The 27,500-nt window shown below is 32.7% G+C and overlaps 2 protein-coding genes across 2 annotated transcripts; both read left to right on the top strand.

The window, feature by feature from the left end:
* Positions 1–2,664: 2,664 nt before the first annotated feature.
* On the top strand, positions 2,665–5,125 carry LOC112514477 (indole-3-acetic acid-amido synthetase GH3.5-like). Its single transcript, XM_025120968.1, has 3 exons — positions 2,665–2,990; positions 3,192–4,105; positions 4,372–5,125. Exons 1-3 carry the CDS (start codon positions 2,665–2,667, stop codon positions 4,956–4,958), a joined length of 1,827 nt encoding a protein of 608 aa, XP_024976736.1. The 3' UTR covers positions 4,959–5,125.
* A 13,663-nt stretch (positions 5,126–18,788) lies between these two features.
* Positions 18,789–20,988, top strand: LOC112514800 (60S ribosomal protein L8-like). The gene is made up of 2 exons (XM_025121409.1): positions 18,789–19,276; positions 20,461–20,988. The coding sequence occupies exons 1-2, from the start codon at positions 18,837–18,839 to the stop codon at positions 20,798–20,800; spliced, it is 780 nt and encodes a 259-aa protein (XP_024977177.1). The 5' UTR covers positions 18,789–18,836; the 3' UTR covers positions 20,801–20,988.
* The last annotated feature ends 6,512 nt before the right edge of the window (positions 20,989–27,500 follow it).

Here is a 27,500-nt window from a genome sequence, read left to right as displayed (position 1 = left end):
ATGAAAACGGTCAAATTTTGTGCAAAATCACATGTAATTTTACACTATCAGTCACCACAATGGTGTGCGGGCAATATGGCCTGACATCTTATGTCACAACCAAAGTTACGTGAATCTCATAGGATTTTACACATGATCTTACTGGTAAATCAACGTGACTCGACCTATTTTCTCTTATTACCTTATTTGGTTATTATTCTCGTACGAATCTGATTCTCTCTATATATTGGAAAAATATATTTTCATGTGACGAATCAAAATATATGCGTTTTTTTTAATATTTTTGAAAAGTATAAGGTGCCGTTTACCAAACGTTTACCCGGGTAAGCACTTGTCAAGTCACTTTATTTTACCGGATGAACATGGCAAGGACTAAGAATCTTATCCGATAAGAGCAAAGACAATAATCGAGAGTCTTATCCAGTAAGTGAGGGCGACCACTCTTGCCATGGTTAGTGCTTACCGGGATTAAATTGTTGTATACGATGCATTTTAGTAAATAAAATCTTACCCGGTAAGTAAGCGATAATGTGAAATTTTACTGATAAGTGCTTACCGGGTAAGTGTTTAGGTAAACGGCCCCTAAATCTCTAAAATAATAATCAAATGCGAATACATTTTTAAATATCAAATGGAATTCTTAGACATTTTATCTTCTATTTTTAATTTGTGTGATTGATTTTTGTAATTATTGCATCACTTTCTCTAGCAATCATCCTCATTGAAAATATAATACAATTTATTATTTATGATATGATATAATAATTTAAAAAATTATTATTTTTAAATATTGTGATAACAAGTGATGTTTAATGATTAGATTTTTTTATCATATAGTGTAAAATAAAATATAATTGTTTGGTAATTGTTCATAATGAAATTAGGGCGTTGCATGGTTAAGGGAGACACAAGATACAAAACCATTCAGAAAGTTCTTTTTACCAAACAAGATTCTCTCTCTTAGCGATTCAGATGTTGTTTCATAATGAAACTATTAAGAAATAAACAAAGAGCCTATGAGAGTTTTTTCAATAACTTTTCTAAATTAAAGAATCAAAATATAAATTTTTTTAAATAAATTATATTCAACTATTAACAGATTCTCTATTTTAAAGATTTTAATAATCACAATGCATTTTTTTTTAAACTTTTTATAACAAAATAACACTTCAATCTTATTTAGAGATTTTTCAATGGTTTTATATTTTAGAGAACAAGATAGAAAAACTGTTGGTACATTTTAGAGAACAAAAACCCATTATTTTCTATTTTAGAAAAGTTGTTAGAGATGCTCTAAGATCCTCGATTTACTCTGAACATTTGTGGATAGAATGAATGTCTCATCAGATTTAGAGAAGAAGAGTTCAAGTCTAGCAGATGTGAAACTCTAACACGTTCTCTACAATGGAGGCTGGACACCTGCACAAACACAGATTGTCCTAAACTATCGAGAAAGGGCTAGAGAGAGAGGGCTAGACAAGTACATATTGCATATTGCCCTGGAATTTCAAGTCCATAAACTGATAAACCTTCACTCTGTTACCATGTGAAAATATGTGAAACCTCATATTTACTCTCTAAAAACATTTCAAATAACTATAACTATATATACATATATATACACACACACACACACACACATATATATATATATATATATATATTAATTTGTGAAAAATTTGCTCTGACAAGTGTACTAAATCTTATAATATCTCTATTTTAAAATAACTGTTGAAGACACTGTAAAAAAGCACTTAAGAAAATAAAGGATGTTTTATCATATAAAAAAGAAATAATCAAAGTGTAACCGATGTAAAACTCTAATTAGGGTTGTAAACGAACTAAACGTTCAACGAACCGTTCGGCGGGAAATTCGTTTATTTAATAAATGAACGGACATGAACAAACTTTTTTGTTCGTTTAGTTAAACGAACGAACATGAACAAGAGTCTTGATCGTTCATTTATGTTCGTGAAGGTTCGTTCATTTACCGTTTGTTTACGTTCGTTTATATTCATTTGTTTATATTCGTTTATATATTAAATTTAATATATAATCTTTTGTTTATAATATTTATTTATGTTCGTTTACGTTCGTTTATATGTTAACAAACGAACATAAACGAACGCGAACACACTTGATTTCTAAACGAACGAACACGAACACAAAGATTTTCGTTCGTTTGTTTGGTTAAGTTAAACGAACGAATATGAACAAGCCTCCGTCCGTTTTCATTCGGTTCGTTTACAGCCCCAACTCTAATAATAAATAAACCCGGATTATTTAAAATTAAAATAAATTATAAATCCTATTTTCTTAATGATATAAAATAAGACAATTAAGATGATCGTGATATCTGAATCTTTTAAATTTAATTCCTAGCCAATAATATTGTTATAAAAAAATATATTTAAATTCCAAAAAATAATTTATATTATTTTTCTTGTAATTATATTTTGGGGTAAAAAAATGCAAAACAAATACACCCAATATTTCACATATTTACAAAAAGTGCCACTCGCTTTAATAAACAGTTATTTTTCACCTTAATCACCTCCATTTTTCTTCTATATAAACACCACCTTCTCTCTTCTACCCTCCCCACAACCACCATTTCTCTCTCTAAAACCACCCATTTTGTCTCTCTCTTCACCGTCCGCCACCATGCCGGAAGCACCCAGGAACCACCACACCACGACGGAGTACAGTCTTACAGAGAAAAACAAAAAATCTCTCCAGTTCATCGAAGACGTCACCTCGAATCCCGACGCCATCCAACAACGAATCCTCTCCGAAATCCTCACCCAAAATGCCGACGTCGAATACCTCCACCGCCATGGACTTTCCGGCGACACCACCGATCGCGAAACCTTCAAGAAACTCATTCCGGTCGTCACTTATGAAGATCTCCACACCGATATAACTCGAATCGCCAATGGCGATAAATCCCCCATCCTTTCTTCCCACCCCATTTCTGAATTCTTAACAAGGTATCAACACCATTTTTCCGCCATTAATTCTCGTGATTTCCTGCTTTCAAGTTTGAATTTTGATGGGGTTTTTTGGGGTAAATTAAAAATATGCTTACGGGTGTTTGGGATTGCTCATTAAAACAACTCATGTTTTTCTAAAAAAGTCTTTTGTCAACTTATTATAACTCAAAAAGGTTTAACTTCTTCAAAACTTTGCAGTTCGGGGACATCTGGAGGAGAGAGAAAGCTGATGCCCACCATTGAAGACGAGCTTAAAAGAAGATCACTTTTATACAGTCTTTTAATGCCGGTTATGAATCAATTCGTTTCGGGTTTAGATAAAGGAAAAGGGATGTATTTCTTGTTCATCAAATCCGAATCCAAAACTCCCGGCGGGTTACCCGCCCGACCCGTTTTAACCAGCTACTACAAAAGCTCTCATTTCAAAGAAAGACCCGATGACCCGTATACCAATTACACCAGCCCGAATCCGACAATCCTCTGCCCCGATTCATATCAAAGCATGTATTCCCAAATGCTCTGCGGGTTATGTCTCAACAAAGAAGTCCTCCGGGTCGGAGCCGTTTTTGCATCCGGGTTTATCCGAGCTATTCGGTTCTTGGAGAAGCACTGGGTTCATTTGACCCATGATATCCGAACCGGATCCTTGAATTCCATCATTTCTGATCCTTCTGTAAGAGAAGCTGTCATGAAGATATTGAAACCCGACCCGAATCTAGCGGATTTTATCGAGTTCGAATGCTCGAAGAATTCATGGCGAGCTATAATCACGCGGCTATGGCCGAACACGAAGTATGTCGACGTCATCGTAACGGGATCGATGGCGCAGTATATTCCGACGTTGGATTATTACAGTAACGGATTGCCATTGGTTTGTACGATGTATGCTTCATCCGAGTGTTATTTTGGGGTTAATTTGAACCCACTTTGTAACCCTAGTGACGTGGCGTATACCCTCATCCCTACCATGGCGTACTTCGAGTTCCTTCCTGTTCAGAGAAACAACGTTAATGGCGGAAGTGAGAAGAAAGAGAAGAAGAAGCAGAAACTGGTGGAGCTTGCAGATGTTAAGATTGGTGAAGAGTATGAGCTTGTTGTCACTACATATGCGGGTTTGTCTCTATCCAAATTCTCTTTCGAAATCTATCTGGTTTCAGACTTTCAGTACAACAAAATCGGTTTTACAGTACACTGTGTCAAAACATCAGTGTTTTTTGTCATGTATACACATGTCAGTACTTTTCGTCCTTTTTTACTTACCGTAACACGTTTATATATGTGCATAATCATTGCTGCTATAAATTTTAACGTCTGTAAAGCAGTCTATTAGGATATTTAGACATATTTGACATCTGATCGTGATTTGATTGAATTACAGGTCTTTATAGGTATAGAGTTGGTGATATTCTTAGAGTTGTTGGATTCAAGAACAAGGCACCCCAATTCAGTTTTATATGTAGAAAGAATGTGGCATTGAGTATCGACTCGGACAAGACCGATGAAGTCGAACTACACAAGGCGGTCGAGACTGCGGTTAACCATTTGGTCCCTTTTGGTGTAACCCTAACTGAGTACACGAGCTATGCGGACACAACCACGGTCCCAGGTCACTACGTGATCTTTTGGGAGGTTAGTGTAAACGGGTCAATCTCGGTTCCAGCGTCGGCTTTCGAGGATTGTTGTCTTACAATCGAGGAGTCGTTGAACAGTGTTTACCGCCAAGGGCGGACTTCAGATAAGTCGATAGGGGCTTTAGAGATCAAGATTGTCGAAAATGGGACGTTTGATAAGTTGATGGATTATGCAATCAGCTTAGGGGCTTCAATCAATCAGTACAAGACTCCAAGATGCGTAAAATACGAGCCGATCGTGAAATTGTTGAATTCGAGGGTAGTGTCGAGTTACTTTAGCCCAAAGTGCCCGAAATGGTTTCCGGGGCACAAGATGTGGAATAATGTTAATTAATTGTGGATTTAGGTAGGAAATTAAAGATGTTTGTTTAGATCGATCATTTAACATCTCTGAACCCATCATGTTATCGTATTTGGTCCCTTTTTTTTCAATGGTATTTCGATGTAGGATATGTACAAAAACAATTGGGAATCGAAGGAAAGCTCATGATTTCGTATTCATTTTCATGTGTTGTGTATCGCTATAAAAACAGTTGTACTTGCACATATATTACGAGGTTTCAGAGGTTGGTATTGATATTCGCGTAAACGGAAGCACGTTAGATATGTGATAGAAAACATATGTTTTTAGAAATAAAGACTTGGGATCATGTGAGACCAAAGGTTTTACGCGAGACTCGTAAGACCAATTCCCAACCCTTGGATTAGATCTACAATCTCAGCATTCATAATCACAAAAATTGCCACGAGACTTCTCAACAATCACGAAATTATCACCGTGCAACTTTAGACCATTAGATCATTAGCTTATAAAGTTGATCAATGAACATAAATTGGTCTCACGCGTCTCACGAAAAACCATTGGTCTCACGTGAACCCAACCCTATATATATATATATATATATATAGAGAGAGAGAGAGAGAGAGAGAGAGAGAGAAAGCCGTCAACTTATTAGAAACATGACAAATGTCAAATCACATGTGATCTACAACACGTCTAAAGGGTTGCAGATGACTAGTCAACATAACACTTCTGGTGGTATTGTACATCACTGTAGAATCATATGTGATTTGATTATTCTCACATTTATTTTAAGTTGGTTGTTTTCATGTTTTAACCTGCATCTCTCTCTCTCTCTCTCTCTCTCTCTCTATATATATATATATATATATATATATGGGGAAATAAGACAATGGATTTTGTACCTGGTGATGTGCCAAAGTGACGTAATTCCACTCGCAGTACAACAATTCTTACTTCTTTTATTGCATCAAAGTGGCTCTTTTGTTTTTCTTTGTCATGTTTGATTCGGATAAAAAGTTACGACCATTATCATGTTTCTCTTTTCCATATAGGAATCGATCAGCTATTCAATTCGTTCCATCTCAGATGAATTCCATTATTTCTTGTTCATAATCTTTTTTGTTATTGTCTGGCTACCAAATAAAGCTTGAATTTTTCTCCAGATTTCATCAATAAGACTCATCAAAATATTGAATCGAGTCTACTGAATCCTCTAGCTTAGCCAACTCAGTACTTGTTCAAAGTTAACGTTTTCGATTATGTACCAATCATGGTTAACTTTATTAGTAGTTGCGGAAAGGTCCGTTCAGCCATGATGAGTGTCGCATCAGTATGGGATAATTTAGAGGTCGTTTACCAAACATTTATCCATTAAATGCTTACATGCAAAATTTAACACTATTTTTTTGTTTACCAGGTAAGATTTTAGTCTATCAAAACGATATCGTGTGCAACAAATTTTCCGGTAAACGCTTACCATGGTAAGGGTTGTTGCCCTCACTTACCGGGTAAGACACATCATCTTTGTCTCGTTCTTACCGGATAAGATTTTTGATCCTTACCATATTCATCCGATAAGGTAATATGACTTAGTAAACGCTTACCCAAATGAGCGTTCGGTAAACGACCCATTAATAATTTATGATAAAAAGGCAATTGACATATGAAAGTCAAAGTGAAGAAAGGATGAGTAGATGTTAAATCAAAGAAGCCTACTTACAATCACAAAAGGCAAAGTAAACTCAAAGAAGTGCAATTCAAGCCTCTAAGTCAACTCTTGCTTTCACCTCACAAAGTGTGGAATTACTTTAAGCAAGTATAGGGTTATCCTATCATATTATATTATAATAATTAAATATAAATATATCATACACAGAAATAATAAAATGTAGAGGGAGATTTCGGTATATCTGTCAGTCAATTTTTATAAGTAAATTTTATCTGATTAAGAAAGATACACACGTTAAAATTTAAAGGGTGATCGGAAAATCAGAAAATATAAGAACATCAGCCAAAAAAACCGAAAAAATGTCATTCAAATTCAACTAAAAAAAACCTGTCTGTAAAAATAAATGAAAGCTTCATTTAACAAAGACAAAAAGATTTAAAATTCAAAAAGAATGATATGCTACTTTTTGAGGTAGACTAAGAAGTTGTTTACTCGGTAAGTGCTTACCAGTAGAAGTCAACACTATAATCTATTTTACCATGTAAGATTGTAGTATATTAAAAACGGTATGGGTATGTAACAATCTACCCGATAAACGTTTACTCGGGTAAGAGTCATCACCATCACTTATTGGATAAGAGACTATCTATCCTTATCATCGTTCTTACCAAAATTTTATCATTTAATGGGTCTGCAATAATTACAAATTCGGGTATAAGGGAATCTAGTGATTTAGATAGACTCTGAAGATAAATGGTTAGGAAATCAATTTGGTTGTAAAATAGAGTGATTTGTGTCAATTTTTGCTTTAAAAAATGAAAGCACTAAAATTAATGTCAAATGTCAAATGTCATTTCTCTACTTTTTGGGTAAAGTGGTTCATGGGAAATGGCAATGGCAATGGCATGCTACTCCTCCTCCTACCCCTACGTACAATTCAAGTGTACCATTCAATCATTTGTGAATAGAAATTTATAAACACCCCCACCACTCAACATCTAATCCAACTTTCACTTGTAACATATGCATATCATATTTGTACATTATCATCTATATATATATATATATATATATATATGAATATCATATTATCCAAGGAAATAGTGCCCCCATCATCAAAATAGTTAATCATATGGTATGAAGAAAAAAATCCACAATAAATCAAAAGGTTTTGTGTTTGATCAGGGACGGGGATTCACCGTTAAAACGGGTATTGGGATTGGGATTGTTACTTAAACTGGGATTGGGATTGGGATTGTTACAATTGTAAATTTTATAATGTATTAAAAATATATATCATTAAAAAAATAAAAAATAAAAATCTTATTTTTTAATGCAAGGACCGGTTGGGACCGGGACCGGCGGCCCATAACCAGTTATGAATTACCTTGACCGGTTCTATCATTTTCGACCGAGACTGGGACCGGTTATGAGAAAGGTTAGAACCGATCGGGACCGGCCCAGCCCGGTCCGGGACCGGTTTTTGGCCATCTCTATGAGGGATTACAAAACCCCCATCCTCGTCCCTTTGTCATGCCTAAATGTTACTTAACAAACTGAGATAAGGTTTTTACACTTTTCAGTAAACACTTACCTACTAATTAAAAACAAATATAAAATTTTGGACAAATTTACCTCCTTTTTTTTAAACATATTACTAATTAATAATATTAAATAAATTTTTTAGTGAAACAACTTTACATCTTAATGCCATTTTCTCCAAAATGTCACTAGGTCCGCATTTTGCGAAGAGGTCAAAGTGTAAAACAGAAAGTTTATGAAGCAAATCCGCAGATGAAGAGACCAAATCTGTAAAATTAATATAGGTCCGCAATAACACCTCCGCAGAGGTGTTGAAACTAATTTACAGTTTTGGTTCCTGTATTTACGGACTTGATTCATAAACTTCTGTTTTTACATTTCACAAAGTCTAATGACCTTTTCTTTCGTTTCAATCAAATTCTCATTTTAGAAGAGAAATGACGAACAGATAAACCAACATCTGAAAATGACTATTTTAGTTAATCTATACTATATTATAAAATATTTAATAAAAACTCTTAAAAATCATTTTTTTTAAGCATGAAGTATTGTTTATTGATGCATATTACTTAAAATTTAAGATTACAAGTAAATTGTGCGCAAGTACAACTTGTTAAAGATTTATGTTTGAATTCGTGTAACTAATTGCAAATAAACATAATCAAATATAGGTAAACATCTCATTTTAAATATTAAAAATATAAAATATAATTAGGATAATCATTAAGTTATAATAAAATACTTAATTATTATTTTTGTAAAAAATTATATTATTAAACCAAAAATAAAAAACAAATTAAAGAAATATATAAAAATTGATAAATTTTAAATAGTTGGTTTGATATTAATATCAATAACTTTTAAAAAAAATTATGATATATTTTTATATTTATATTTTATTCAAATTTAAAAATATTATCGATCTCCCTAAATCACATAAAACTGTATTATAACATCGACTAAGACAAAAGAAAAACGAAACATTAAAATTAAATTGTATTTCGCTGTATTGTACACGTATCCTTCTGGTCTTCTTGAACGGAGACAACCAAGTACGGATAAACTATGGTCGACTATACGACGTTCCGTTAGCTGTACCGTTAGACGTTTCTCCAAATGGGCGACGTTGGAATTAACGGAAACAAAGCCACACGTGAAATATGTTGACGGCGGGTGACCAATGTGACTGGTCGGGGACACGTGTGGCAATGCAGATAGAATGTTTATTTTGACTGGGCTTTTGCACGTGTGAGGTATATCTGCCATGCTTTTTCTTGTCGGGCCTCAGGCCCATTCCGGGCCTGCCGCATAATATTCTATTTATTATTAAATCCCTACAATTATTATTATTATTATTATTATTATTATTATTATTATTATTATTATTATTATTATTACTACTACTATGTATATACACATATATAATTCTTTTTAAAAATTACCTGCTCCTTGGGAGGTACCAAATAAATGACTACTTGAATCGGGATTTTGAGCATAAATATTCCACTGACCTGTAATTGTATACATCAAATCAGATATATATTAAACTAGATTAACGGTTGAAATTAATTTATGTATCTAAAGGGCATCTCCAGCCCACCACTAAAGACATCTTCAACCCAACTATTAAAAATGATGGGTCGTTTAAACACTAAAAATACTCGACTCCAATTACACAGTAAAAAATATTCTTAATATTAAAATTATGTGTGTGTGTGCATAAATATATATTATTTTGTTAATGAATTAAACTATTAGGGGCTGTTTACTAAATGTTTACTCGGTAAGTACTTAATGGGAAATTTTCCTTACCAAATAAACAAGGCAAGGGGCAAGAATCTTACCCGGTAAGAGCTTACCAGGTAAATTGTTGCATAATATACGTTTTTGATGTACTACAATCTTACCCCAAAAAATAAATTATAGTGTTGACTCTTAATGGTAAGCGCTTACCCGAGTAAGCATTTAGTTAAACGGCCCATTAATCTCTTTATATATATAATTAGAAAGTTGAATAAAATATTAATATATTTTTTTTAAAGACCTACTTTATTGACCTTCAAATATATAGGTCAACATTTTAGACCTCCATCTTTTAGCAGTTTAGTGTTGGGTTGGAGATGAAAACAGCTCATTTTTTTGTGTTTTTAATGTTAGGTTAAAGATGGTAACGCTAAAAAAATTTAGATCTTACAGTCAATAAAGTTGGATTTTATAAATCAAATATTAATATAATATTAAATTTTTATGATTTTATTTATTTTTATATATATATATATATATATATATAATGTTAAGTTTTTATAAATACATATATTATTTTATTATTATTATAATATTACTGATGTTTTTTAATTTTTTTTAATATTCAATAAAGCCACTGTTTTCAAGTTTTATTTTCAACGGTTGGAATGAAGATGGTTATGTTCATTCCTATAAAAAACAACTGCTAGATATTCATTTGTCCCTGTAAAAAATTTATCTGATATTACTAATATCATTTTTGATTGTTTGTAATTTACAAAAAACTATAAATATTTGACTGGAAATTAAATATGATTATTAAATTATGTTTGATATATTTTTTTATCATGTTTGTTGAACCATCATAAATCAGATTAAAACACTCAATTTGGGCACTGATATAATTTCCATTGACTTTTTTTGGATTTTTCTAAATAATATCTCTGATATAAAATCTGGGCATATTCTTGGTTTCATAATTATTAAATCTACATATTAATATATTTTATTGATTTATATATATCTTATAATAGTAACAGATCTGTTATTTAGATAAAAGAATATGGGATACGTTGAATCAGATATACATGTGGCTATACTTATCTGTAAATATAATAAATGTGACAAACATATCTATCAAGTGGGTACTTGATATAATTACACGATACATGTATCCAATAACATATCGACATGAGTCGCTGCGTGTAAAACAGATAAAATAAATAAGTAAAAGATTATCATTACAAGTACATACAGATCATACGAAACATGTATGCGTTATCTTCGTATACACATTTCCAAAACCATCAAAACTGACTATTTATTAGGGGCAAACGAGACATGAAAAAACACGTACTTGCTAGAGACGGATTCTGCCATTCCCTGGAACATCAAGGCCCAGCTTGATTGTATCGAAAGTAGGCATGGCAACGGGGTGGGTTTTGTAATCCCTGGCCCCGGTTTGTAGTAACGTCCCCCGGTCCCCGGTGGGTACGGGGATTATTATCCCGTCCCTGGTCAAATCTCTAACAATCCCCGGTCAAACCCCGTAAATAATATCTTTTATTTTAATTCTATCGGGGATCCTCGGCTCCGGCCCCGTCCCCGGTTTGAGTAACATCCCCCATCCCCGGGATCCGTTTTAGCAGGGAATCCCCGTCCTCTTTCGGGTCGGGTGAACCGGGTTCCCCACAGGGTCGAGGCAAATCACCATCCCTAATCGAAAGGCCCAATAAATTGGGATTTCCTTATTAGTCCAGGTCATTTCAGGGTAAGCGAATCATTTATAATGAAGAGGGCGGGAAGAAGATAAGAAAAGGCCAAACATTCTGTTGGTTTTCCAACCTGTTGCTAGATTGAACTGATAGGACATAAGGGACAAAATTGTCAATCTATTATTTTATTTTAATTGATTTATTTTTTTAATTTAAAAATGGGAATTGGTCTATGAAATGGTATGTGGGATGATGTAATTATTTATATGAGCATTGTCTTTCAAATAATTGATTTGTAATTTTTATAAGAATAAATCCCAAGTAAATAAAATAAATGTGGTTCAAAGAGACAAGGAATCAATGGCATAAAAGTCATTTAACATTTATATTGATTTTTTATTTAATATTTGACATTAAATTAATGTATTTTTCTATATCTTTCATCGAACTCATTAGGTAAGAATGTATACAAAGTCATTTCATCTAATTAGAACTGATTGGTTCAATTAAAACAGACTGATAATAATTGGATATTCAATTGTATTTAGATCGGATCAAATCCAAAATTTCATCATCTAATGGATCAATCGGTTTCTGTATATAAGTGTTTTTGTTGTGAATGTTCTGTGTTTTTCATACTTTCACAATGTTTTGTTGTGAAATTTCAATGTTAGTGATCTTACGAAAATAGTCCGGTCTCATATAAACCCAACCTTATATATACTTGGGATCACGTAAGACCAATATGTTTTCGTGAGATCATTTTTTTACACTTGAAACTTCATAGCAAAATACTGTGAAAGTAATCTTCACAGTGTTTTTGCTGTAAATGTTCAATTTTTTTACCTTCACACACTGGCGGATCCAATATATGGTGGTAGGAGTCCTAGTCCCCTAGGCTCCCAACAAACCCACAACTTTTCTTTCAAAAATGTTATAAAAAATTTTGTTTAGTAAATTTCCTATTGTGCGTCCAACAAGAACAAGGCAAGGGCTCCCAACTTGATATCGTAATTGTTAATTGGTCCATTTGTAGCACACACTGATATTTTCGTTCGAAATATAAAAATTAACCTGAATAAGTTATCTTAATTCGGTTAACTGAACCGTTTAAGCCGAAAAGGAAAACCCAAAACCGTTTTCATCAGGATGAATTATTTGGTTTTGATTTTTTTTCTACACGACTACACCCCTAAGTGTGCCCCCAACTATAAAAGTTTATGGATCTGCCACTGATTTTCACAGCCGTTTGCTATGAAATTTCAAGTGTAAAAAAGTGGTATCACGAGTCTTATGAAAACAAGTTAGTCTTACGTGAATCCAACCCTATTATATATATATATATATATATGTGTGTGTGTGTGTGTGTGTTTTTATAACTAAACTAAAATGAAAATAATTTGTTAGGGTTGTTTAGAATTGTTTATAGTAGACATGTTGAGGTAGATAAACATGAATGTGTGCATAGACTATAAACTAATAGTGAGTGTTGGTTTGGTCATGGCATGTTTCATGGGTCTTGGGGTCAATTCTTTGACTTGTCTTCTAAACCAACAAACACTTGAAATTAAATATTCCATCATTAAACATATATAATATTATTATATCTCTCTAATGTTATTAAAATGTTTATAGATACAGACTGATAAATTTAAGTACTTGAAAATTTGTTCTGATTTTATGTTTTGAATGTCGTTACTGTATTTAAAAATTTATCAGAGTTGTCCACCTTGTTTTATTAAAATATCATTTTACGGGGTTGGATGGAATCCATGAGATTTGTTGTATTCAGATACTGGAACAAGTTATTTTGTTATTTTTATCTGAAGAAAATCATTCGAGATATCAGTTCTTTTTTAAGTATATAATAGCGAGTTTTAAACTCATATACTTCTCGAATTTGGTAAAACTTGAATTTTTTACTTCTAAAAACATGAGGTTAACGGGAACTACTAAGCCAGTGTTCCCTTTGTAAATGATCCAGTTTTCTTGAACCATGAAGCGGACACTGACTCATGCTCGTGGTAAATTGTTTGGGCTTCAGCCTTGAGCAGTATGAATCCCACGTACGATCTGGAGCTTCTCCAATGATGGTCTATACATAGATAAATGACGCGTGTTTAATTTACCATGTGTGGCTAACAACGAATACTGTTGGTAGATTTGACACATGACATGATGGTTTTTTGCTTTGATTTCTACATGACCGTGAGACCAGTCATAAGTCAGTAACTGTATCCAACAAGAAAGTACGTTCATTATTTACAAGTCTCTGTTAACTCATCAGTTTATAGATTTTTAAGTAATCATTAGCTGTTGTTTTACCCGAAAAATATTCAGAAAACTTTGTCTCATTCTTTATCTTGGAAGTTAGAGGTATTAACGGGAACAATCTGTTAACCCTTTAAGATTAAAAAAAATACTGTGTACATCTTACCCTTCACGTACAGTTTGCTTTGTCATACATTCATGAGTCAAAATTGTAAATGTGGCTATGAAAATACTTTTTATTGGGCCATTGTGGCCCAACAAAAGCCCATCCATCTTGGACTTTATTTAGAAAATTGGTTAGAATCACATGGTAAAAAGGAGTGAACTCCATTTTTGGTCCCTATGGGCTTGAAAAAAAAATTCAAATCATGCTTTAATAAGTGTAGAAATAGTTATTAGATTATGGGTTTTTGTTTTGAAATTGGTATAGAACGCTAAGAGTCGTTTACCAAACACTTATCTGGATAAGTGTTTATCAAGTTTAATTACCTTATCGAATGAGTATGACAAATACCAAGAATTTTATCCGGTAATAACAAGACAATGACCGAAAGTCTTACCCTGTAAGTGAGGTCAACAATCTTACCACAAAGTTTGGCTCATACCGCTTCCATTTTTTACGGTCTGCTGGGGAGTTGGGATGGCAAAAAAATTGCATTCGACGGAGAATCCAATAAATGACATTGGTTTGAACAGGGATAAGGATACCCTTTATCTCCGCCCAGAGTATTAATTATATATTTCTATGTATATAGCATTTCAATTCGGGCCGTATTCTATGGTTACGATTATACCATATATGTTTTTTTCATTCCATCGAAAATCTATTTTACGGTATAAACGCTTATGACCTCCCCCTCTATGCCCTGCGGTAATGACTCATCTGGCATTACAATCTTTACGACAATGATATCGTCCATAGATCAAATTATTTCGTGGATTGGATTTCACTTTACTGTCTACGGTTCCATTGCGTGTGCTCGGGTAGAAGTTTTGTATAAATGAATCGTCATGCTATTAAGTATTTTGATTTAAGTTAATTTCTTTCTAAGAGGTGGAAATATTATATTATATAACATTTAACAAAAACTCTTAAAACCCATTTTTTTATACATGAAGTACTGCTTATTGATGTATATTACTTAAAATTTAAGATTACAAGTAAATTGTGCTTAAATACAACTTATTAAGCTTCATATTTGAATTCGTGTAACTGACTGTAGATAAATATAATCAAATACAAGATTAAATTCTTGTTTTAAATATAAAATCTAAAATATAATTAAGATAATTAGTAAGTTCTAACAAAATATTTAGTTATTATCTTTATAAAAATTATATCATTAAACCAAAAATAAATTACTTTGTCATTGAACCTAAATTAAATTATAATAAAAAACTGAATTAAAGAAGTTACACAAAAAAGTGAGAACTTTTAAAATTTTAAAATTTTATGATATATTCAAATTTATATTTTATTAAGAAAAACATTATTGTTTGCTCAAAACCACATAAATTCCTATTATAACATCGATATAGACCAAAAAAATGAAACATTGAAATCGAGATATATTTTGCTGCATTGCACGAGTACCCTTCTACTATATATATATATTATATATATATATATATATATATATATATATACTAAGTATAATGATAGAATGAGAAATCAAATGAGTATATATAATGTATAAGTATATTCATACGAACATATATTTTTGGATTTGTTTTTGCAAACCATATTAGAAATGGCCAAAGCGGGACCGATTGGTAGTGGTTACAAATTTTACTGATTTTTTTTTTTGAAAGGCAAAAAAGGAAGGACAATGAGGAGAGCTTCGGCATGGCCATCACCCTCACCAAGCCAACCAATAAATTAAACAACAAATTTTACTGAATTTGAAGGCCCGTTCAGGGATTGATTTTGTATAAGGACCGTTCCTAAAAGAAATTAAGTTTTTTTTTTATTAACCTGGATATCCAACCCGCTATGTGAGCCAACTAATTCTAGGGCGACCACTTGCTTTGCATATAGCACGGAGTCACCGCATTTGAACTTCCGTGGCCACAAGAGGATTTTTATTCCTCCTTGGATTTGAACTTGATACCTCCTGATACTTTTAACCTTTTGAGCCAAACTCAAACCAATGAGGCACCACCCTATATATATATATATATATATAGATATAGTTTTAATTTTTAATTTTTTTTAATTATAATACATGTTTTCAGTATTTTTTACAATGCTTTTAAGTATTTAATCAAAAATTTTAAGTAGATACCTCATTTGAAGTGTATTTAAAGCTAAATTTCGAAAATCAAAATTAAAAACACTTTTATCTAAAATGATTTAAAATATATGTATTTTTAAATAGGATTAGGACCGGGATAAGTTATAGGGTTTTTGTTCGAAACCGAGACAAGGATTAGAATTAAGACCGATCGATCCGTATTTGTAGAGACCGATTTATACCGGGGATGGGGACTAGAGATGGTCTAAATACGGTCTCGGGCCTGGTCCAAATCTTTCGTAGACCAATATTTCCTTTTGTAACTGGTCCTATCGTAATTGGTCCCGGCCCTGACCAAAAACTCCGACATGTTCTCTATGTAAAAAACTCGGTCTCGAGTCGGGATCCATTTGGTCTGAACTTCTTTTTGCATAATATTTTATTGAAATACATTTTAAAATCTCTAATGGGTCATTTAAATACACTCAAAATTGTTTTTTAATTTTTTTTCATACAAAAACTGTTATAAATGTTTCCATAATTAAGATTTTTGAAATTTATGGGCCGTTTACCTAAACACTTACCCGGTAAGCACTTACCGGTAATTTTCAACATTATCGCTTATTTACCGTGTAAGATTTTATTCACTAAAACGCATCGTATGCAACAATTTATCCCGATAAGCGCTAACCATGGCAAGAGCCCCCGTCCTCACTTACCGGGTAAGACTCTCGATTTTTGTTTTCGTTCTTACCGGGTAATATTTTTAGTCCTTGCTATATTCATCCGGTAAAGTAAAGTGACTTGGTAAGCGTTTGGTAAACGGCACCTTAGTATTGGAACACTTAAGAAACTTCAAAAAGAACATGAAAAACTTAAAAAAAAGTTGAAATTTTTGGTAAAAAAAGAACTTGTATACCTTGTAGAAATCTTGAAAAAAACTTGATATATAATTTATAAAAACATTAATCTTTTTCGAACCTTAATTTTTTTATAAAAAATATAACTGATCCCAAATCTCGAACAACTGTGTTAAAATGGAGAAAATAGGTGAGAGATTGTGAAAATCTCTAAATTTAGAGAAATCTTTAAAACTCCATAGAAAAAAAGAAAAAATAATTTTAATTATATTCAACCAATTAAAACAATTGAAGTAAAATGTGTACGAGAGAGAAATGATATTTTGTTAAATGTATCAAATTTTTTATTTATATAATTAATTTTAAAATTGTTAAAATAGAGTAGTTGTTGGAGGTGAATGTAAAATTTTCTAGAGATTTTGACTTTTTGTACTCTATAATAGAGTAAGGGGTTGTTCGGTTGCGGCTTAATGGTTTGTATAAGGTATGTGGCTTATTCACACAACCATATCTAGCTGTTCGGTATGGGTTTATCTGATGAGCCCATGCCTGAATCGCTCAATTACAAAAATAGAGTCATATACACTCAGCTGACCCTTTTTCCCCCTCAATACCCTTGAAAGGTAAAACCCCACCCAAATACCCACAAACTCAACCCTTGTCGACGGACCAATCATCCCCTCTCTTTGGAGTTTCGTCTTCATCGCAATCACGCGAGTCAACTTAACAATCTAGGGTTCGTTGACTTGTTTGGGCGGTGGTGCCGAAGGTGGTGGTGATGATGAATGCGAGGGTCAAAGCGCTGACAAGAGTCAACCGTTTGGCGATGATTCGAAGCTGGTCGATGGCGCGATGGATGTTGTTCAAGCCGTCGCCGATGGAGGAGGGACGGTGGAGTTAGGTAACGACGGAGGGAGAGGGGAAGTGGTGAAGCAGAAGCGAGGGCGGCCGCCTAAGGCTCAGGTGGAAACCGTCTGCCAGGAAAAGAAGAGGAGGAGGATGTTTGTTTTATTTGCTTCGATGGTGAGAGTCTTGTGCTCTGCGAATGCTAATTTGTATTGTTTTTTTCCCCTTGTTTTGAGGATAACGTTTAACTCATATAATTATGTTAATCAAGTTGTTTTTTTTAAAAAAAAATTAATTGATATTTTTTTTATAATTATAAATCATTCGTTCAACATTTGTATCACACTGCTGTTTTATTCACACAAAAATATAAAGATTGGGGGTAAAATGATTAATTCTGACATTCAGACTGTTTATTCAGCACAACAACCGAACAACAACTTATCTGTTAATATACAAACAACTATATCAATACAGACAATTATATCCACAGTTGTCTTAACGGAAAACAAACTCAGGGGTTGTTTGTTTACCTCTTAATAGTTCCATTAAGAGGCAAACTCTGAATCGTTAAGAGATGAATCTTGTTTGGCAGAAAAAAAAAGTCTGCCTCTTAATTGTTTCTAAAACCCTCTGAATGATTTTGTATCTTGGATCTCCCTTAATCATTAAGAGCCCTAATTTTATTATACACAATTACCAAACAATTATATTTTATTTTGCACTATATTATAAATGCCTCTTAATCATTCTGACTATTTAATTACTTTATACCAAACCATTTAACAATTGTCAAATAGCCCCTAATTATAGTATAAAGGTTGACCAAATGGACCAAAGACTGGTTGCTTGATTGGACACGTGTTCAAACAAAAGCCCATTTAACGGCCCATTTAATATGATCCATATAGCCCAAATAACTGTTTCTCTGTAAAAACCCTATATCAAGATCTCAACTCTCCACTTTCCGCCGTTGTGCCAAACCCTAGAGAGAGAGAGAGAGAGGTCAGAGAGAGAGAGAGAGAGAGATGGGACGTGTGATTAGGGCACAGCGTAAGGGAGCAGGCTCCGTTTTCAAATCCCACACTCACCACCGCAAAGGTCCGGCGAGGTTCAGGAGTCTCGATTTCGGCGAACGGAATGGTTACCTCAAAGGTGTTATCACCGAAATCATCCACGATCCCGGCCGTGGTGCTCCTCTTGCTCGCGTTATTTTCCGACATCCTTTCCGGTACAAGCATCAGAAGGAACTCTTTGTCGCCGCCGAGGGGATGTATACCGGTCAGTTTGTGTTTTGTGGTAAGAAGGCTAATTTGATGGTCGGAAACGTGCTTCCTCTTAGATCTATTCCTGAAGGAGCTGTTGTGTGCAATGTTGAACATCATGTCGGTGACCGTGGTTCGTTTGCTAGGGCTTCTGGTGATTACGCGATTGTTATCAGTCATAATCCTGATAACGGCACCACCAGGTATAGATTATTAATTCATTTGTAGATAAGCTTCATTCTTATTAAATCCTTCTCGATTACTGTTTTTGTTATTGATAACATCACATTGTTATGCAAAATTTTTCCTTGATTTAATCTAGAATCGCGTCTATGTATGATTATTACATGGTTTTGCCAATCTCGTTTTATATCAATTATTTGCGTTTCTGATTTCGTACCCTAAAATTGTTTATGTACTGTAATTATGATCATAATCTTGTATGCACAATGTATTCACGCACACATATATGCACAATCTTATCTTAAATGTGTTAAACTTTGCTTATATGAATACATTTGGCCTTGTGGATACTTGTATGCCCTGTTCTTCAAATATGAACTGTATCTACTTCATAAAAGAGTTGCTAGTTTAAGCTTCTGTTCGGAGAACTGAGCTTCTGCTCAATTTCAAACTTCGTATGATGTATAAAGTTTATTCAGAATATGAGCTTAATTTGATTAATATGATTAGGGCAGGTAGAAGGTGTTTCAACTTTGTTTTAGAAAGAACTTATATTGGTTTCAACTACGAAAGATTATCGTATGAAAAATCTTCTCTTTTGTTGATATCAATTGTATTCATGTGAAGATGTTGCATTCTTGACTTGATTGTAATTTTTTTTTGCATTTTTTTTGCAAATTTGAACAATAATGGTTAAGAGTACAAACAACAATGAACCCCTCTTTTGTTTTTATACAAGGGTGGGGTGGGAACAATTGTGTGCTACTTATTTCATACTTTGCAATCATAAGCTAGCTTATTTTTTGAATTTATCTAAAGTATTCTCAGTAAGCCAACTTTCGGAATAGCTACTTCAGAAATTCATGTAACCTTTTCCATTTATTCCAATTAAATGATTTGTATGTTAGAATTGTTCAACACTGTTTGATTTAGGTCATTTTACTTTGTCATCGAACATATAAGCTAGTTTTCAACTTTTCATCATGCTTGGCTGAATTTTATTAGCCAACTAGTTTTCAGCTAAAATACGACTTGTTATAAGCTAGTTAGCCAAATGTAGCCTTCGACGTAGAAGGTTGTATATAATTTAGAGATGGATAATGGCGAAACTGCCTTGACAATGGTATGCCTATTTGTATTTTAATTTTGTGTGGTTCGGTAATGGTAAATGGTTCCAAGTTTTTGTGTGGTTGTCGATTTATAGGGTTAAGCTTCCATCTGGTGCCAAGAAAATCGTGCCAAGCGGGTGTCGGGCTATGATTGGGCAGGTTGCTGGTGGTGGACGTACCGAGAAGCCTATGCTGAAGGCTGGTAACGCGTATCACAAGTTCCGAGTCAAGAGGAACTGCTGGCCCAAGGTTCGTGGTGTGGCTATGAACCCTGTTGAGCATCCCCATGGTGGTGGTAACCATCAACATATTGGTCACGCAAGTACCGTTCGTCGTGATGCACCACCCGGTCAAAAGGTTGGTCTTATTGCCGCTAGGAGGACTGGTCGGCTCAGAGGTCAAGCGGCTGCAACTGCCTCCAAGGCCGACAAGTAAAACACCATTTCGTTGGATTATGATGGTATGGTTTTTTTTTTGGATATTTTCGTTTCAAGAATTACTGTTTCTGTGTGTTGGGTATCGAGAAATTATCGTAGTTCAGTTTTGGCTTAAGTGTTACATTTGAGGATTAATTTACAGATTTGTGATCCATTACTGATAGCTATGCTATTGTTTGTTTTATCAAGCACTGAAAATAACTTGTCAGCTTAATTGCAAGAATAAGCCCAAATCTGAGGCCTGGTCTGAAAAGCCCGGATCTAGTGAGAACTAGAAGCTTGGTCTGAGGCCCGAGCTGGACGAAATTGTGGGGAATGGTCTAGGCAGCAAAAAGCCCGATCGGTCCCATTTCCGTTTCCAATACTTGATTAGGGCCTAAAAACCAGATTATACTTTCATCAATAAAAACATGAGTGTAAAAGTTTATGAAAGAAAAATAGTAGAATTACGTTTTTGGTCCAAATTTTTTGTTTCGAAGCCTAAATAAACCCCTCCCATTAGCTCTGTTACTTTGGCATCTGTTAACCTAGTTATGTGGAGGGATGTTCAACAACCGACCAACCCAACCTGAAGCAACCTAATGTTTAATCGAGTTGTAAAATCTTCAAACCGTATGTATTTAGTTGGAATTGAGTTATAGTTTTTAGAACTGAATCTAACCCGATGAACCTAATATTCTTTTATTTTTTGAATTTAATATGATTGTTAAGTTTTTATTAATATGTATTTTTATAATTATACCATCACATACCCTTTTCATATACATGTATTTTCAATGATGAAAAAGGAATCACAAACATATTCAAAGTTAAGTAAAAATATTATGATATACCAAAATATTAACCAGACAAATCTATTAACCTGTACGGTTCGAGTTGGGTCGAGATGATATTTTTCAAACCATAAACATTGAATTGAGTTTGTTCAAATGTTTTCAACCATATCAACCTAATCCATAAACATTCTAGACATGTTTTCCTCCACGTAAGGGATATTTTGGTCTTTTCACTCATTTTCTTTATCGTTTAAGATATATAACTAAACTAAGATCATATAACTACCTAAACGATTGCATGTGAAAACAAACAACTTTGGATATGGTATTATGTTTTATAAAAAATGAAAAGAAAAGAAAAGAGAGTATAATGGAAAAGGACTTGGGAGAAAAAGATCACATGGAACAACGTGCTGGCACACATTGCTACAATCATTTGGTTTCTATATCCTGCCTGCCTTCCTACACAAGTATGCATGCACCCGTACAAGTGGCTGTTTAGACACTTCTCTATTTGTTATTTTAAATACCTCTTTATAACTAATAAGTTACACTGTATTCAGCTTGTTATTTTTTACCATTTTTACCATAACTTTCATACTCACTGATAGTCAAATGTAGATCGGTGTTGCTATATATACACACCTCTGTCTATTTTCGAATCAAAATACTTTAACTAAATAAGGTAAGAAATGCTTTGCGTTTTATAATTTTGTACTGATAGATGAGTAATCAGCTTATGTGAAATCGATGAAATTTATTTGATATTTTTCATGTAATAAAAAAATTACAATACAATTTGACTATTTGGTTGATTATATGGTCTGTAAGGTTTAGGGGCCGTTTACTAAGCACTTACCTGGGTAAGTATTTATCAAGTCATGTTACCTTACCGGATGAATATGGTAAGAATCAAGAATTTTACCCGGTAAAAGCGAGATAAGGATCATGAATCTTACCCGATAAGTGAAGGCGACGACTCTTACGGTCTTCACTTACCAGGTAAATTGTTGCATACGATGTCGTTTTGGTAGACTAAAATCTTATCCGGTAAGTAAATAATAGTGTTAAATTTTACAGATAAGCACTTACCAGGTAAGTGTTTGGTAAACGGCCCCTTAGTGAAATCTTTGAAAGTTGGACTTCAACTTTAATAAGCCGATGTTTATTCTCTATGTATGCATAGGGGTGTAAACGAGCCGAGTTAAGTCGAGTAGTAAGTTAATTGAGTTGGGATTGAAAAAGTAATACTAGGCTCGAGCTCGATTCAAGCTCATTAACTTTTTCAATAAAGGGTTCGAGCTTGAGCTCGAATGTTTTTTGAGTTATCGAGCTCGATGCTCGTTTATGGGTTCAAACTCGTGATTGATTAACTAGTTTATCGACTCGAGCTCAATAAATTGTATATATTTATTATATTATTAATAAATATATTAGCATGTGTTGGCTCAAAAAAGTGTATCCTCGAATGATTCGACTCGAAAAATTGAATCCAGTTTTCGAACGAGCCGAATCATATATTGTGTTACAAAGCTCGACTCGTTAAGTTAAATGAATTATATTGTGTGTTCGAGATCGACTCGAACTCAAGAATTATTAAGCTCGAGCTCGAAGTAGCTCGTTATAAGGGTCGGCTTGCTTAGACCCCTAGGTCTGCATTTTGCTTTAAAACGAGACACGACTGTTACCTCCGTCTAATTTCTTTGTTAGAGCCAACGGTAAAATCATCCAACAATGTTTCCGTCTCCTTTTTATCGTCTCTTTCTTGTGTTTTCTTCATTTTTTGGTTTTTTCCTACTTTGTAACAACCATCAAATTATAGGAAACAAATTGTATGAAAAAGTAATGTACTTTAACTTGATTTATATTTTGGGTAAGATACTTTCAAAACTTTCATTTTGGTACATAAGATGTAAATTGTTGAACATTTAAGTACTCTGGTAACTGGTTGAAGCATTAACCGGTTATCATGCTGATGTGACGAGTAATGTGGTATCCAGCTCAGTATTATTTGTTGACGTGATTAGTGACATGAATTTTTTTTTAATCTAAAATTAGTTTTCAATGGTTTATCAAAGTATTTAAATGTTTAAAATTTTACATCTTATGTACCAAAATAGAAGTTTTAAAAGTACGTTACCCAAAATAAAAATCAAGTTAAAATACGTTATTTTTTTCATACAATTACCCTTTCCTTTTTCTTTTCTCGGCACTCAAGAAATACAAACAAAAAAAATTATTTTTTCACTTTTTATTTTTTTCTTCTAAAATTAAATTTAAAAAAACAGTATATTACATTTTTAGTCCCTATGGTTTGTTGAAATTTTCTGTTCTCATCCTTTTGGTTTTAAAATTACAATTTTCATACTTATAATTTATTATTCATTACATTTTTCGTTTTTATGATTTAAAGCTTATTGCTTTGTTTTTTTGTTTCCATGTTTTACAATTCATTGTTAGTTATTCATATTTAAAAGTAGTATTGTGGCCTTGGGTACGAAAAAGAAATGGCAAATCATAGGGATAAAAATTGAAATTTCAAAACTATAAGGACGACATCCATAATTTTTAATAAATCACAGGGACCAAAAACGTAATTTACTCTTTACAAAATGGCAAATTGCATGAAAAAGTAACGTACTTTAACTTGATTCCTATTTTGGGTAACGTACTTTCAAAACTTCCATTTTGATACCTTAGATGTAAAGTTTCAAACATTTAAGTACCTGGGTAACCCGGTGAAGATTAATTTTAGACTAAAAAAAAGACTAATTTTAGATTTAAAAAAATCCACGTCACTGACCACGTCAGCAAATAATACAGAGTTGGATACCACATCACTAGTCACATCAACATGATAATCGGTTAATACTTCAACCAGTTACCCGGGTACTTAAATGTTTAAAACTTTACATCTTAAGTACGAAAATGAAAATTTTAAAAATACATTATCTAAAATAAAAATTAAATTAAAATATATTATTTTTTCATACAATCTGTCTTTTACGAAATGGGGCAACTAAGATAGTAATTTGGGAGATGTGGTTACATAGGAAGCCAACATTCTTAAAGTTGGTTTGGTTTGACCCTTTTGGCACATGATTGATCACGTGGACATCTCATAAACGCCACACCTCTACTTTCCTTTTCTTTTTTTCATTTATTTAAAAGAAAAACTAATAAATAATAATCTCGTTTGGATTTAGCCAAAACAAAAAAATTTAATTTTTAATATTAACTAGTTGTGTATCCGTGTAATATGATGGATGATGTGAATTTTAACGATTTTAAAGTTTTACTGGTTTTATTATAAAATATTTAACAATGATGTAGGTTACACTTGATCTTTCACATATTAATACAATTTGAATAAAATAAAAGTTATGGTTCTAATTACAGTATATCGATGAAAAAATTGTATGACAGTTTAAAAGCCAATATATTTAAACGACTCCACAAATATGTTTGATTTACACCAAGAGCAAAGAATCAAGAGATCGAGAACGAGACTGAGAGTTCTAGAGCAATTGAATGTGAGATGAATGCGAGAACTTTTAATAACTCACGGTAAATATCAGTTTAAATCTCACCTTGGGGGATGGGGAGAAGACATAGAAGTATGAGATAGTGAATACATGAGTGAAATGTATCAAAAATATCTTGGGAACATGAAAAAAAAATAATTATATGCATTGGTAACTTGTATTATGTGTTATTTTAATTGTAGATTAAGAAATTTTAAAACTTAATGCATAAAGTAGTAGTACTTAATGCATTATAAGTTGGTTTTAAGACTTTGTGCATTAATATATAGTACTTTGTGCATTAAAAATTGTTTTTAAGACTTTTGATAAATCTGGTTTATAAGGTAGTATAAATTGATACATATTACTTAAAATCTAACAAATACATATTACTTAAAATCCAAGATTACAAGTAATTATGCATAAGTACAACTTATTAAAGCTCGATTTTTGAATTCGTATAACTAATTGCGAATAAATATAATCAAATAGAGGATAAACATCTTATTTTAAAAATATTTTTTTTTAAATATAATTAAAACAATCATTAAATGTTAACATAACACTTGATTATTATTCTTATAAAAAAATATATTATTAAACGAAAAATAAATTATTTTGTGATTAAATCTAAATTAAATTATAATAAAAAATTAAATTAAAAAAATTATACGAAAAACATGAACTTTTAAATAGTTAATTTGATATACTAATATTGATGTATTTTTTTCAAATTTTTATGAGATATTCAAATTTATATTTTATTAAAACATAAAAACCTTATCGCTTTAACAAAATCATATAAAAATGTGTTATAATCTCAATACGGACAAAATAAAACGAAACATTCAAATCAAGATGTATCGAACTGCATTGCACGAGTACCGTTTTAATTTCACTTAAAACAAAAAGGACAGTTTTTTACTGACGTACCTATAAGTTATGGATACATTATGACAAAACTGATACTTATAGTAGGTGATCAAATTTAATATCTAATGTGCTATGATGAATTTCGAATTAATATCTGTTGTAATTATGAACATAACTGATTTAATGATATTTATATCTACAGATACATAATATTTTGAAATAATCTTTTGGGTCGGTAAAAAAAGAAACCAGAGAGGGCCCACTATTAGGTCAGATACTAGGATCAGTATTAGCAGAGGCATACAATGTATGTTAGAGCGGGTTCAGTGAGCCTGCTCAATTTAGTTTTACAAGTACTACTTTTTTAGGCATGAAAGGTGTATCGATTAAACTTTGAGGGATGCTCCAGTATATTACAAAATAAATAAAATATTAATTAAAAAACCAAAAAAATACCTCGAAATCAACAAAAAAACACAGAAAACCCTCTTGAAAAAAAAAAAAAAATGAAAGTCAACCGAAATCAAACCAAAACGTTTAAAAACCCCTCCAAACGGTGGAATTCAGCTAAAAACATATTGTACAATTTTTTTTTGATTAACCTGGATATCCAACCCGCTAGGCGAACCAACTAATCCCAGGGCGACCTTCTATTTTGCAGGTAGCCCGGAGTCACCGCATTTGAACCTTCATGGCCACAAGGAGATTTTTGTTTCTTATTGGATTTAAACCTGGGACCTCCAGCCACTTTTGACCTTTGGAGCCAAGCTCAATTTATCGTACGACTTTACGGACCTTTGATCTACCTTAAGACTTAAAGATATCCCACTTCGTAAAATCTTAAATCAATAACTGAATCTTAGTCCAATAGCCATAACCCTACATCTTCAGATTTTGGTTTTTGACCAGATATTAACCAATTAGGTCCTGATATGTTTTTGAACCCTTGATCTCCAAAGCAAATGAAAATGTTAAATCTTCAAAATATCTATTATAACATAATTGTTGGAAATCTTGTAATAGATTTATCCATATCATAAATTAAAAAATAAACAATTATTTAAGATATTTAATTGTCAAAACATTAATACTTCTATATAAATCATGGTTAATTACCAAAACACCCTTGGTTGCAGAATAAATGCAAGTTGAGTGGTGGGTCTCCATTCTCTACATTCCACAATGCAGCCCTTACCAAATATAACCAAAACAATTTGATCATCAATTACTTATTTGCAAAAGTTTTCTTTTGATATATATATATATATATATATATATATATATATATATATATAAGACCAAGGGTTTTTCGTGAGACCCGTAAAACCAATTCTTAAGCATTGGATTAAATCTACAATTTGAGCATTCATAATCACAGAATTATCACGAGACTTCTCAATAAACACAAAATTGTCACCGTACAACTTTAGACCATTAGATCGTTAGCTTATAAAGTTAATCAATGAACATAAATTGGTCTTGCGAAAAACCTTTGATCTCACGTGAACCCAACCCTATATATATA

The sequence above is a fragment of the Cynara cardunculus genome, assembly GCF_001531365.2.
Source record: "Cynara cardunculus var. scolymus isolate 2C chromosome LG 6, CcrdV1, whole genome shotgun sequence".
NCBI lineage: Eukaryota > Viridiplantae > Streptophyta > Magnoliopsida > Asterales > Asteraceae > Cynara > Cynara cardunculus.
Note: the sequence above shows the minus strand (reverse complement) of the source record. Positions and strands in the feature narration are given on the sequence as shown.

Bases quoted from the DNA above. Each gene is read 5' to 3' on its own strand.
- LOC112514477 (XM_025120968.1), top strand. From the start codon at position 2,665: ATGCCGGAAGCACCCAGGAACCACCACACCACGACGGAGTACAGTCTT. The intron at 2,991-3,191 runs GTATCAACACCA...AAAACTTTGCAG, and splicing joins ATTTCTGAATTCTTAACAAG to TTCGGGGACATCTGGAGGAG. The intron at 4,106-4,371 runs GTTTGTCTCTAT...ATTGAATTACAG, and splicing joins TGTTGTCACTACATATGCGG to GTCTTTATAGGTATAGAGTT.
- LOC112514800 (XM_025121409.1), top strand. From the start codon at position 18,837: ATGGGACGTGTGATTAGGGCACAGCGTAAGGGAGCAGGCTCCGTTTTC. The intron at 19,277-20,460 runs GTATAGATTATT...GTCGATTTATAG, and splicing joins CCTGATAACGGCACCACCAG to GGTTAAGCTTCCATCTGGTG.